At 40.7% G+C, this 15131-nt stretch overlaps 1 protein-coding gene across 1 annotated transcript in view; it reads right to left on the minus strand.

The window, feature by feature from the left end:
• MAP2K5 (mitogen-activated protein kinase kinase 5) overlaps positions 1 to 15131 on the minus strand; it is a 139940-nt gene that overhangs the window by 16744 nt on the left and 108065 nt on the right. Inside the window, exons 20-21 of the mRNA XM_042803808.1 lie at positions 9472 to 9533; positions 7033 to 7078 (exon numbers count right to left, since the gene is read on the minus strand). Coding sequence (XP_042659742.1) covers positions 7033 to 7078; positions 9472 to 9533 — 108 coding nt within the window. The remainder of the gene's footprint in view (positions 1 to 7032; positions 7079 to 9471; positions 9534 to 15131) is intronic.

The raw sequence follows: 15131 nt of genomic DNA on the forward strand, positions 1-15131 counted from the left end.
GAATCAACCGGCACAAATCTGATTAAGGGATTTGAAGCATAATGCACACAGGTCACTAAGAAGCCATATCTGTATCTCCTGCTTTATACTCCACTTATTCATAGGCAATTATTACTCTTATTTAATACTGCAGGAGTGTCTTGAGGTGCTAATCGGAATACAGACCCACAAGTAGCTGGTACTATACAAATGCCAGCAATTTTAATCTATGCAGTGTGTTTGAATACATTTAAAATTCCAGTTTCATTATACAAATAAATATTGTACACAGATTTCAACAGTTGCCTGTTGGAGAAAATTCCTTGATTAATTTGGAATGAGCAAGAAGGACAATATTCTGGGAATTAAAGATATGGCTCTTATTCTGGAACTGTTAAGTGATGTTTGTTTTTTTTTTTTTTTTTTGGTGCTGTTTATTTTTTGTGGGTTTTTTGTTTTGCTGTTTGGGTTTGTTTTGTTTTGTGTTTTTCTTTTTTTGTTTTTGTTTTGTTTTGTTTTAATAAATATGTAGGGAATACAGCTGACATAAAAATATCAACAAGACAAATGCACAACTTCTCAATGTATCATAATTGAAAGATTTGCAATTCTGCTACCAAAATGAGCGAGACGTAAATATTTGTCTCTGTGCCTGGAGAACTACAGAACAACCAGAAGTGCCAAATGAAACATTTGCTCAAATTAAACTGCAAAGCCCGTGAGACTTAAGTAACCAAAAATATTAACTGTATCAATCTAAGCTGTTGCAAATTTGTTTTTGTCCAATTTCCGTAGATTCTCAACACTTCTTTGAGCCAACTCAAGTTATCTCTTGTCACATTTCACTGGAAAGTGCTGGTATCTTGTGCAGCTTTAGGGCACGTTAGAAAGTCAGATGTTCACATTTTCTGTAAGAAGTCAGTGGTCGCATGAGCAATGGGACTGCAGAAGACAGTGAACGAATACAACACCTTCCAGCTCCAACGCTCACAAGTTAACCTTGTCACCATCCTAGTCTTCTGTAATTGCTGGATTTAGTGACACTGAGAGAATGTATTTCTCCATTCCGATAGCTGATTTCTCAAGTGACAAAGAGCAAATCGTACCCCTACAGATGGAGACAGCCTTTTTTTTTTAAAGTTGAAAGAGAGGGAGAAAGATCCATAACCCACCTTTCCCCATTTCAGCCGAGCGAGGAATAGGTTGAGCAATGCTGCCACCTGAAAGAATATCTTTTTTTTTCTCCAACTCTTGAATTACTCTGAGCAAGGAAGATAATGAACACACAGTAGCAAGAGCATCCTGAGCCCTAGCGTGAAATCTTAGCATCAGTGAAGTCAATATAAATTTTGACATTGCCTCCAATGTATCCAGGATTTGATCCAGAACTTGTCCACTCTGTGTCTGAACTGACAGACTGAAGACAGAGTTTAATATTTATCATATATATTTAACGGTTGGACTCCATGATCTTAAAGGTCTTTTCCAACCTAAATGATTCTATGATTCTATATTTGCAACAGCTAAAATACTTGGCTCTGTGCTTTTTTTTCCTCGGGAATCAGGAGAGCGCCCTTTCCTTCACATCTGGCATGTGTTTTGGTGTCTGTCAGAATTTCTCCTTGTCATGGGGTGAATAACTGGGATTACTGTGACAGAGGAGAGTCTAAACGTTTGCAAACAAAGCTATCCATCACAGGTCCAAGCACAGACAACTTTACGCTGGACAAATCATCGCTGGTAGGAGATCCTGCACTGGCTCTGGAAAAAAAAAAAAAAAACAAACAAACCCTAATGCTTGTAAGTAGCCAAAGAGAGAAAATTCTTGGCTCACTGTGATCCAGCAATGACGCATAAACACCCAGATAGGTGCGGACAGAAAAGATTTATCTGTAAAGCTGTCTTCACAAGATTTACGGGCTGTGTTTGTTAAAAAAGCAAAGTGCAGACGGCCCTCTGGTCTTTCCTAAAAGTTAACACCATCAAACAACCCAACCTGTACAGCCATCGCAGCTACTCAGTCCACGATGCCACTGCTGTAACGCAAAAGCCAAATGAGCTGCTGGGGGAAATCCCTTTTATTGACAAATGGAAATGGCAGTATTTTACCGGCTTTATTCTGAAGGTTTATATGAAAATCCAGGTAGGATTATGTTGATCCTCCATTTGTTTGTTTAAACCATCAAAGTATTTCCTAAGAGCTGCAAACAATGGTATAACACAAGGAGCTGCCAACAAGTTTAGCACTACCTGGTAAGAAGTGCTATTGTCCAGACCCCTCTAGAATATAGCTACTTAAAAGCCTCACTTTTCAAATTTCCTATACTTGCTGGAGATGGAGGAACAGCCAGTCAGAAGCAGCCATTTTTATGAGTCTGTAGTATCTTGATACATTTAAATATACTAACAAACAATCTATCTGCAAAAATGCCTGTTGTAGCTAATGAGATGAGGCTGCCTGGTCTAAACACCACTCCTGAAATGGAGAAGGGGGATTGCTGAACGCATTGGAATAGGAAATCTAAAAATTGCACTTAGCATTAAAATTAAAAAAAAAAAAAAAAAAAAAAAGGTACAAGTTTTCCAGCAGGCCACTGGTTTTGACACAGATGATGTACAATTTATCATACAATCTTCTAAATTAATAAATTCTAAATAACCAACATAAAGAGCATCAGTAATTTCAATTTTTAAAAAGGAGGCAAGCTAGTGATTGTGCTTCAAATTTGGAGATGTGAACAAAAAATTATTAGATCTGTGCAAAAGCAATCAAGTGCAGAAGGTGACTGTATCCTTGGCCGAAAACATTGCCTCTCCCTGCCCCAACACTTTCTTTGAGAAATCCAAGCAGCGTCTTAAAGACTGTACTTTTATGCATCCATGGGAAAGCATAACAGGAATAACGGCTACATGCTTGACTTCTGGTATTTCAAATACAATTTCTTTAAGTAAATCGCTTTCATTTAAATAGCCATATGTAGCATGGCAGAGTTCAATGCTGTACTAACAAAAAACTCAACAAGAGACTTCAACAGTTCTGCTGGCTTTCTGAAAAGCACATACAATCTGCAAAATAAAAGGCCAAGCTTCCAGCTAAAGAAGAGATTTTAAACAATTACCAAAGCAGGATAGTGATATCATAAAGGCAATTTCTGCGCTAGCTTGTTTTCTGAAACTCTCTTTGCCTCTGAACAGCTAGAACAGATAATAACTATTAGTAAATCAAACTCCTGCAATATCCAGCTGTGTCTCACACATTTACATACAGATAGAATGGGTATATGTTTTTAATATGTATGCGATACGTACTTTTACCACAGCTGAAGTGCATGCTACAAAGGAGGAGGAGAATGGGAATGGAATCAGCATGAGATAATAAAGTGGCCTAGATAAAGTATTAGCCAGCGATTGATCTCAAACAGGGGATGTTGCTTCTCTCTGACCTGATTACTTACTATGCATAGATTCCATTAAATAGAGCTTAGAATGGAAAGCTTCTGAAAAATACCGTAAATACAGTCAGATCTACAGCTTCCTGAACCAAACCAGCCCGCGGATGCCTACCCATACACTCGGCACGAGCGGGAGTTTAAACCTCATCCGTACCACCACATCACACTCACTAAATATAAGTGTATGCCAGCATTTCCCTGGGAGCCAGGCTTGCGATGCCAGAAAACTCCCATGTTTTAAATGAAAACAGGAAGTTCACAGAGGAAAAAAAAAAAAAAAAATCTTTATACAGAAGAATTGTGGAGATTTTCCTTTTCTAGTTGGAAGGGGAGAGAAGAAAGACAGAGGAATATGCTAAGATGTTGTGCAGTCTTCCCTGGTGCAGAAACAGGAGTATGTTCAATTTAATTGACTCTATGTCTTTCTCTTAAGAGGGAACAAACTGGAGACAAAAGAGCAGACACTGTAAGCACAAGGTTCAAAATAACCACCGGTGAGTTACAAAGATTGTTCCTTTCCCTGGATGGACTATTTTCTTACTGCTTGGTGAAATTACTTTTTTTCACTCCTGTGGAACAAGACTGTTAATTTGAAATACTTTGAAACAATTAAATCGACGATTATGCGTACGCAGAGAAACCAATGTTATATCCTGTTTTGGGGATGGCTACACAGAAGAAAGGGCACAGTGACTGAGTCTAAATACAGGAATGTGATTTATGCCAGCTGTTACGGAAATTTGGTGTTCGCTTGCACAAGAGTATCTATGGTACAAGAAAGCCTGACTTTATACAGGAATTTCATATAGCCTTGGCTTTGGCCCTATTTTCTGACAAAATGTGCACAGTGACTTTTATAAAAAAGGGCTTCCTAGCATGATCGACAGGGTAAATGCATCCCTGATGTAACCCCGTGGCTTCACTGGAGTTGCCAATCTGGCACTGCAGGTATTGTTAGCTGGCTCTTAAAATGCATTTAACAATTCACCAATTATCAGGAGAGCAGAAAAAGATTGATGTTCTGCTCCCTTCATTTTGCTTTCAGTCTTTAATTATACTAAATTGGTTACAAAATAGTGACTTCCAGTACGGTTAACGTCCATAGGGGAGAGAGCCTGCACGCCACTGTTTTGTCTGAAGCTCACAATGATTAGGTGTTACACCTTTCATCCTTGCTAGTACATTTCTTCTAAATAAATAAAAAAAAAAAAAACCCAAACCCCAGTGAACAAGGTAAAATCCTGTTCTCATTTAAATCGGCGGTAAGCTGACCTTGACAAGGCCAGGATTTCACTGACAGTGTGTGCATCTCTCTGCCCACTCCGATAGTTAACAAGGGGGAGACACCCACCAGCATTACCACAGAGGTTTCAGAAATGGATGGTGTGGAATTAGAAGGATATTGTGGTGAGCAACTCTGCAATTCAGAGGATATTTAGCAGCTTTTGTTCTGGTCCCATTTTCCAACAAAGCATGGCAATTTATATACATGCATGCATATATATGTACAGATATGTTGTGTGTACACAGTCAGATTGCGCTAATTTTATAAATGAAGTGCTCCTTGACAAGACTGGGTAAGGGCAAGAATGTAAAGGGCTTGACTGGTGAGCAGCTACTGAGCTAAGAGGGAGTCTGTGACAGAAAAGCACAGGGTGCTCTGCGCCCATCAGGCGGGAGGAGGGAATTTAGGGCAGCTTATGAGGGTCAGCCACATCGCAGGCAAGGACTGGGTCACTTCTTTATTTCAGCAGCAGCCTACTTCATGCTTTAGTACTTGTTGTTGCAAGTTCATTTATAATTGAGTAGAAAGTAACATGAGGGGAAAAAGGCATTAAACAAAAGATTTTGTTTAAAAAGTAGGAAGGATTTTTTTTTTTTTTTTTTCCCTGAGCTGCTATAATTTTAGAATTATTTTACAAAATACCTCCTTAAAAGGAGACTAGCACACTCCAGGGCATGTAGTTGTAAAGATAAATCTGTGCACTTCCCTGGTACTGCAGGCACTCACCCTTTGGCCTTGTTTTTATGACTCTACACCCTGGAGTGGTGTTATTGCTTACAAACATACATATATACTTATGGGGGTATGTGCGATCTGCAGATGTTTTATTTATAAGTGGCAGGCCTATTGCATCACTGAAACATGCATTTACAAACAGATATAGGTTTTATGAAACCCTATTCCGTTGTTTTAATAGCTAAGCTATCCAGCCATAGCATAATAGTGCACAAGGTAAATGTGTCTACATCTCTAGAACCTGTTCCAAGTTTTCTCAGATGTGACTAACTGCAAGAATTTTCCAACCATCAAAAGTTAATAAAAAAGACAAAATAAGGCAGTGGAAGCCTTTCGTACGAGACACACAACACCACAAAGTGGAAGGGCTCTGATAAACTTTAAGGCCTCATTTTACCGAGGTATTTAAGCAGGTGCCTAACTTCAAGAGTAGATCTATTGAAGTTAATATCCTTAAAATTAGATTCACAGTTAAATACTTTACTAACCAGGATCTAAATTGAGACTAGTCTGGATTGTGAGATACCTGCCCCAGGGCATCTTCAGAGATTAGCCTTTAACTAGAGAATAGCTGCAATAGAAACACTTGTTTATTCTACTTGCAGTTCGCAGCATGTAAGCAAGAAATGAGACGACGCAAACGTGCCCTTATCTTGTTAAAATCTGTTCAAACTATTCCTAGATATTTAACGCACAGAAAATAAATTATGATGATTTTACATCAGCCTCCAAGTTATAGGAAACACGGCATATAAAGAGAACTAATGAAACATTTAAAAATCAAAGATATTTGATGTGAGTCAGAGGGGATTACAACTCTTATCTACAGTGTTAGTTACTGTAAATATTTGTAATAATTGCTTGATCTAGTATTTTTCTAGCTGCTTAAAACCAGTGAAAACAGCACTCTGCACTAAATCCACAGCCACAAGGGATCAGCTTGAGAGCAGGTACCCTATTATTGCCTTACTGAAAAAATGACAATTGCAAGCAAAAGAAGTGGTCTCTGAGCTCAGATTCCACCACTGAGAGCCCTTCTACGGAGAGACCAAAGCTACATATTAACTCAATCTTCTGGAGACAATCTAATTTCATTTTACATGAATATAAGTGAAAACGGTGGCTCCTGTATTTCACTAAAAAGACACTATTTTGACCACATCTTCTGTTTTCAATCTTCAGATTTTGAAAGGTTAAGACTGGCAAATGACGACTAAGAGTGACCTACATTAAACTGTAATCCCTGGACATACAAACGGAAAAAACTGTGTATTAAGCATCAAAATGGTCTTGATTGAAACGTGATACTGGCTGTGCATTTTCTGTATTAACTCCCCAAATCAGAAGTGAACCTTCGGCCACGATGGAGGTAACAGAAAAATACCCATCAACTTCAGGGGAATCCCAATTCTACCTTTGGCTTGTGGGCTCTCTGTAAATAGGTAACTGAAGCCCAAGCCAGAAAGAGTTTAAATTTGTACACACTGAAAAATGCAGAAAAAAATGGACACACTTCTTTATACACGAATATAAAGTATTCACAGACAAATACATACCGAGGGGCTCTGAAGTTTCACTTACCATTAAATCTTCAGGTGCTGGCCTTTCCTTTGGTTGCTTTTTCATGCTATGTGTCACAAAACAAAACGTTCATATATAAACAACTGCTCATTTATTCCACTTGCTTAAACATCGAAGATATCCTCTTTTAACACAGAGTGAAGAATTTCAACGTATTTCTTAATTTTCCCACGTGCCGATGGGAGACAGGGCTCCTACCAGTGCCCAAAATGATAACGGATTTCTTCCTCCCCTCCCTTATGGGATGCAGTGGTCTACACTGTTTGTAACCAGGAAAGCGTGGGAATAGAGAGATCACTGAAAACCAGCCAGCTCGGAAGGCACAGTAAGTTGATTCTCATTCTGCTAGAGATTATTACATAGCTCAACACAAAGTATTACACAAACAGGTGGGAAATTTAACTCTAACACTAAACAGCTTCAGGAGAACGCACAATACCCTGGGGTTTCTACCTTAATTTTTTCACATTTATTTCCATTACACTGCAGGGTGATAGTTCATTACACAGCATTAACCTGTTTATAAGATCATGTTTCTCATCCAAATAGTCCTAGTTTTCAGTGCAACAGGTGCAATTAGCTATTGAAGGCTGTGCTTAGCTGCATGAAGGAACACAATAACATGGCACAGAGGTGACCATCAGGAGCTGCCTACTGACTAATTGGATTACATCCAAACAGCCAGGGTTTATGGCGTAATTGGCATAAAGTCATAAAGTCTGATACGCCGTTCACTTGACATCTCTAATACTTATTAGGAATTGATTGCTTAAATAGTATGCAGTTTCTTCTTATTTGCTTTTTTTTTGAAACGGTAGTGCCTCCCACTAAAAAGTACAGCCAGTATAACACTATATCTAAAATACCAGAGGATCTGTGCTGTAAATTGGAGGTATTAACGATACAATTTACCTTCCCTACAAATAACGACAAGCACCTCAAATGATGCAGGCATTAGCAAGTAATGCAAGCTGTCTGACGACTAGGTTGGTAGCAGTTCTAATCTGACAGTCCAAAGTAGCTGCGTCCCCGGGGAAAACAAGGCTATTAGCCACCATCAGTTATGCTTCAGTTTGACATCTGTGGAAATTTTAACACAGGTTATCCCTCCCTCTCCCTCAATGAGAATTTTTTTTTAAAGCAGTCTGTCATCATTTTTTTTTTTTTTGCACGGATATAAAGCGTAGACCTCCACACACATCAGTTAGCTGCGCTGCAGAATCCTCCCAACAGCGCTGCTCTTTGTAAACCGAAACTATTGAAAACGGAGGCCTATGTTACACAAACTTTAATTATTTAGTTACTTTAATTAACCGATAATCAGACTGCTTTTTGTGCCTGCATTTATTTGTCGCATCCTACGTCAGTCCTGAGAGGTACTCTCCCCTACGTTAGGCATTCAAAATTCAATTTTATCAGGCGGCCTTTGCCGCCGTGGCCCTGGCACAGGGCAGAGAACCTGGGAGCGCTGCAAAGCCCGACCTATAGATCTGCGTGGGGCCGTGGGCTTGGCGTGGGGCTGTGGGCTTGGCGTGGGGCTGTGGGCTTGGCGTGGGGCCGTGGGCTTGGCGTGGGGCCGTGGGTTTGGCGGAGGACGCGGCCCCGACGCTGGCGGTGGCACACACCGAGATGGCTCCATCTGATTTAGCACAGCTGAGCATCCAGCCCTGGAAGTGCACGTTCGCAGAAGGGATGCTTCTCCGTCACATGCATCGTTTTATTACAGAATTCAAGCTTGTTTCTTCTATCATACACAAATGCTTGCTCCCCCCCTTTTTTTTTTTTGTGGTGGTGGGGGGAATTCGACAAAAAAAGATTTTTCCCTTTGCTTTGTTTCTTTAGGATAGCTTACCCTCAAGATTTTTATTCTCTAGTTACTCAAGAACTATATTCTTTCATCTACAAATTCCTCCTCTCCCCAATCCTTCTTTAATTTAAAAGGTTTTCAATGAACTATTCAGTTTTAAGGAAAGAAAATATACCCAGTGGTGTGTTTTAAAATACGACCCTCAGTAAAAATTACTTACTGAAAAGCCAATGAATTAATCAAGGCTGCTTGCCTTTCTAAATATTGAGGCAATTTTATAAGTAATATTTTTAAAAGCCCCGAATAATGATATTATACACGTGAATCTTTGTGGCCTCTTTACCCCCAGATGAATTCTTCGGAGTCTCAGCGCACAAGGCTGCACCCACATTCAGGGCAGGTTTATTAAAACAGGAAAAACCCTTGTAAGTACTTTTACGACCCTTTGTGTAAATAACGTTTACATAATTTAAACAGTTTGCTTAGCTTTGCTGCCCCATCTGCCCAAGGCCCCCAAGTCCCTCTTCTCTCAGAAAGGATGCAAGGAAAGCCATAAGGTCTCGCAGAGCTGCAGAGTTAATGGCATGTATCATTTACATTGAGGGCATGGCATGTTTGCAAACTGAGCTTACCATTGAGTGATGAAGTGTACAAATGGCTCAGAGAACTCCCCGGCTGGAAGGACGGGCGATTCCTGGGATTGGATTGAAACAAGAAGCAGAGTCAGAGGGAGAGAAGATAATTTTTTTTTTTTTTTTTTTCAGAAGGAGAGTAATAGAACAGCGACAACAAAACAAAACAAAACAAAACCAAAAACAAAAAAAAAAAAGGAAAAAAACAAACAAGGAAGCGACAAAGCCCCCTTTTCACACAGAAAATTTGAGGGAGAAAGGTACAAATTCTTCCGAGAATGTGTTATAAAACACTGAATTTCAACTAATGAGTATTACACAATGGGTAAAAACATGTGGAAAGACACTGAGGGGAGGTGAAAAAAGGACAATGATAGCCACAGGGTAAAAAGGAAGGTAGGGAAAGTGTAAATGAGAAATTAATGATTATTTAAGTAACACACAAATGGTCTTGTAATTAACAAAGAGCTGTGAAATTATTCTTGTGTTGACCTTTGTTTCTTTCACTGCATTTGCTATTTATTTACACTCATGTTTATTTACACTTATTCATTTTAGAGGCTGTCCTCATACACTGTCTGTTCTAGATTTAAAAGGCGAAAGAATTTTTAAGAGGAAAAAATGCAGGATTTAGCAGTCTGGTGGTAGAAAATAACCACCCAGTATTTATGAAAGGAAAAAAAAAAAAAAAAATTAAGAGCGCAAGAAAAAAAAGATTACAAACAGGGAACAAACAACATCACCATTTGCAAAGAAGGGCTTTACGAATTTAGGAGTTTTTCCAAGAATGACAGAGAGCTCCACTGTGTTTATAGTGTAACAGCTCAGGATGTAATGAAATTACACTGCAGAGTACTTTAACAGTGTCATCTCATTAGACCTACAGTTGGAACAAGAGAGCCACATAAAACAGGCAGCTGCAAATGACTCCATTCTCATCTATTCTCATTTGCTATTAAAAATACCTTTCGGCGGCTTTTTTCCTCCCTGACATCCCTACACAAAGTACCCTGCAAAGTATGATACATGCACCTATTTAAATTAACAAAGGAATGACTTATTTTAATCTCACTGTGCTTTGGAGTGCTTTGGCCATTTGGATGAGCAATATATCATTACATACAACCTTCCAGCGCTGCAGGCAAGAAACTCAGAGCGTGCAGCATTTGGTGGGAGCCAAACAATTTCTCTAGCACACAACTGTGTCAAATGCATGCATGTATTCATTATTGAGAATGCGAGGAAATAGCTTTGATGTAGTGGAAAAAAGAAGATGATAAAAGCACCTCTGCAATGTGTGTGCCATTATCAATAGTGGCAGATAGACACAACTGCAGAGCCTCCTATGTGATTAGTAAATATACATATAATTGCTGTGGCCAATTATCAGAAAAATGAGATCGGTAATTACAAGACAGAAAATTAACTAGAACTCTTATTAAGGCTTTGTTTCCAATTCAAACAATTGGAAACTGCTGGAAAATACAATTAAATCAAAAGTAACTGAAGAGTAAAAGGAGAAGCCAAAATTGCTTTACAATTTTCAAAGACTTCTAGTAAATACAAGGAGCGTTTGATATAACGTGCCCAAATTCTCTTTGAACTTAGACCGGGCGAGGGAGAGGTTATTGTTTCTAAACTTATAAATGACATCAATATAGGAAGGTTTCCACCGGAGAGTGGAAGGAACACAAGGAAATAAGCAGCGCAATTAAACTTTCTCCACTTCAAAGAACTGCGCGTGACCATCGTTCGTATTAACACAGAAAAGGCACAACCAAACGCCAGGCTTGCTTATACGGCGCGGAGCCCACCAGGTTTTGCCTCTCCCCACCACTTTCTCGTGTCCAGCAGAGCTTCCCTGGGCCTGCAGCTCAAGCGCCAAAAAGCTGGTTTTTCCCAGGTGGGACAAAAAGCAGAACAGGTAGGAAATACTCTGGGCACCTAGTAGAGATCATTTTTCAAACTCCAGGGCGAAGCCATCGGAGCCCACTCCCTGGGGAGCCCCTCCAGGGGGGCTGCCAGCTCGGACCGGTCCTTGCTGGGGACGCGCTGATCATCTGGTAGGTGATGATTTTTGCAATCACAAAGAGGTGACGGACCCATAACAGAGCGAAACTTCATTATGAGAGGGGAGGAGGAGCCGATGAACTGCTCTGCAGCCACCAGCGTTTTGCTCTGGCTATCCCCAGGCCAAGCTGGCATCAGGGTTCCTGCAGGCAAGGGAAGAAGTTGCTCCAACGTCAGTAACGACCCTGCAGCTCCTGCCCTGCAGCACAGCCAGGAGGCAAGGTGCTCCTGCAGAAGCACGCAAGAAAATTTCACCTGGATGAAAGCACATGTACAAATTTTTTTTTTTTTTTTTTTTTTCTGGACAATGCAGATATTTCAACCCCATCCCAACCCTCTTCTGCTGTAGACCTCTCAGGTCATGGCCATGCCTGGGGTTGGTTTGCTCTCAGGAGCTCAGGAAGAGATTGGGTGTAGGGAAGGTGGCGATGAACACAACTCGGATCTCAGCATGAAAACTGGATGTGTTGATGCAGTCTTAAGGATTTTAAGACTGGGCGCCCACAAATTTATCGGCTATGTGTCTGACAAACTGCAAGCCTTTTGGGAGAGTGCATCAATCTCAAGAAAATACTTGCTGGGAAATGTGTTTGAGGGCAAACAGATCAGTGCAGATAACAACCCCAATTTCACTCCTGTAAATATGAGCCAATTGTAACTTTACAGCATAGGTAAGACATGGGAGAAGGCGGCAGGTTGTGGTTTTAGCTGAACCAGGACAGTGTGGATCCTCAACTGCTTCCAAAGATGAACACTGAAAAGCTGCCTCAAATGCTGCATTTTACCTTAGTTAGAAAGAGAAAACATCCATTCAGTATCTGTCCAGGGAGACAGATGACCGAAATATTTCAATTTCTGATATCGTTCTATGCAAGACCATGTGAGTAGTAGAAAGGTGAGAGTATTTTGCAGTTGGAGCTATTTCTAATGTGAGAAAGTGCTGCTATTGCTACCTCTGCAGCTTGAGCAATCGCAATGTTGTTGTAGCGGCTACAAAGCAAAAATTTCCCAAACTACACAAAGTAATTCCATCCTATATTGTTTCCTGAAGTTGCCCAGACTTTGGCTGACGCTCAAGGAGATGGGAATGTGAGGAAATAAAGCAAAGCCACACATTTCTCTCTCAAGTCTAGGCTGTCTGTGTGATGCAAGTCACATCTGATGCAACCATAGGGAAGGGTCCAGCTGCACTCTGATGGCCTGCCTTATTTTACCCATCTGCACAATGAAAGCATACCATAGAGGCAAAAAAAAAGTAGAAAACCAAGATCTGAAAGGGATTAGGAATAGGTATACTCATTTTAAACTGGGAAATGGCTCTTTCATTTTCATTAAATACCGTATCTTTTAACCAATATCATGAAGACCTATGTATTGGGGATGCAGCTAAAATAACAGTAAAGACACAAATGGTTGTAAGGGTCAATGATCGTTGGCCTCTGACATCCCCAGGCAGCTTATTTCCAAGACTGGCTATTTCCCTCAGCATCCAAGCAACATTTCTGTAACCGGGATCTGCTGCAGCAGAAGACAAGATCAGCCTCTGATTTCTCAAAACCAGCCAAACTGAGCGCACACAGTGAGAATGGGGAAGGGCAACAGGAAAAAAAGTTTGAGTGATGCCTTTGCCTTGTGAATAATGAACAGTTCAAGAAGGTCAACCCATTACAACTGAAACCGTTTAATTATTAATTATGCACAATCTATGAGCAAAAGGACAAGTTCAGAATGTTTAATGTGTGGTAACTCCGACTGGACCCTCTCTTGGCATTTTGTTATTAGCACTTGTCAGCAAGGTGCTCAGGCATAAAGAAAAAAGCACAGCAGCAGAAAATCTGAGCTAGCAGGAGAAGGGAGGGCTTTAAACTTCAAACACTGCTCCTAATATTTCATTTATGGAGTGCCAAGGCTCTGATATAAACCTTATTGACTTCCATGGAGTTAGGGGAAGTCACATTATCTAAGTGAAGACCTGAGAACGAGAATACTGAGACAATCCCTCCAAAAGCCCTCTCTTTTGGAGGAGTGATAACATTACTATCCATATCTTCTTTTTTTTTTTTTTCACAGATCTGAACAAAGGAAGAGTGAACCACCTCATAGTGCGTGCAGAAGCCAACCAATCCTTTGCAACCTATGCAGTAAGAGCTTGAATTACAGGTCCGAACATTATCCTCACCTACTTCTCAAACCCATTACTCAAAATGTCTCCTGATGTGTTTGCTCTCACTAAGCAGAGCAGTAGCAGAGATGCTACCGAGGCTCAGGAAATAAATAATGTCCAGCAAACCAACAAATCAATATGGATATGGCACCTTTTCCCTCTTTTCTGTCCAGCTCAGAGGCTTACCTGGACAAACCCAAGAAGCAAATTCAACAGATACAGCTCTGAGTTCCTCATTTTCTCTGGAAACACTCTCATGTCAATTAAATTTGGGAGTGGTTCTTGACTGGCAATCCCATGCTTCACACACCTTCAGAAGTCTGACCCCAACAGCTTCTTGAGCGCGAAATATTTTCTCAAAGCAGCCGCAAGCCTGAGATTCATCACATCCTTTCCGAGGAAAGAGAAAGCCCACAATCTCCCTACGCCAGCCAAACCAGCAAATACAGCTTTCTAGTTAAAACCCTTCAAGAAGGCGATGGCAAAGCCCCCGGATCTGTGTTAAGACCAAACCTCTGTTCCTCCTACCTCCTCCTTCGGGGGCCAGCCCCGGTGCGGAACGACGGCAGCCTGTCATCAACACCTCCCCAGAAGAAATTCCGGCGGCTCGACGGCGAGCTCAGCTCCGCGGGCAACGGAGGGAGGGGTGGGATTCCCAGTGCACCCCCCCCCCCCCCAACTCGGGGCAAGTAGGTTTTACTCCCTCATCTGCTAACTCCCTCTCTGTGAAGGGTTAAATTTTCCCATTCCCCACAGCTACTGCTGTTTTGCAACGCGAAGGCTTGTGCAGAAGGAAATGCCATGGTCCTATGGCTCTATGGCCACAAGAGGGAAGTTAGCAGAACCCAGCAAACCAAACTTCCCTTCCTCTCTCCTCTGGGTTTCCCCAGCACACCCCGTCTTTGAAATTATCATCTCCTCTGGGCAGATACTCCTATTCTGCAAGTCGTCCACTGATGCTGAAATGGCAGTATTTAATAAATAATGTGCGTGCTTCACAAAGCATTTCTGGTTTATCACTTCAGCCTAAAAAGATCTCTAGGATTAAAGAATTTTTATGCACTCCAGCTTCTCTTTTACTAAAGCTTTCAAAGAATAAGCATATTTTTATATAGTAGCTGCATTTTACTTTGTGGCCAAATAGTGATTTTTTTTTGTGATTTTTTTTTTTTTTTTCAGTCGAACTTAAGTTTTAGATGCACCAGAAGTGCTGCCAGGTGCAATTACATGTAATAAATGCAGTGCAGTTACTGAGCTGTTTCAACGAGACCAGCAAGTTACAATATTGTACATGTTCAGATTTACTCCTACAAGGACAACTTTCTTTCACGGCATTCCTAAAATAAAATAAAAAAAAAAAAAAAAAAATCCATTTCTGACTTTCTAGCCAATCTACTTCAAAAGCCTTGCACAAACCTAATGGCAG

Source organism: Tyto alba, unplaced genomic scaffold (genome assembly GCF_018691265.1).
Source record: "Tyto alba isolate M040663 unplaced genomic scaffold, T.alba_DEE_v4.0 Super-Scaffold_41, whole genome shotgun sequence".
Classification (NCBI taxonomy): Eukaryota; Metazoa; Chordata; class Aves; order Strigiformes; family Tytonidae; genus Tyto; species Tyto alba.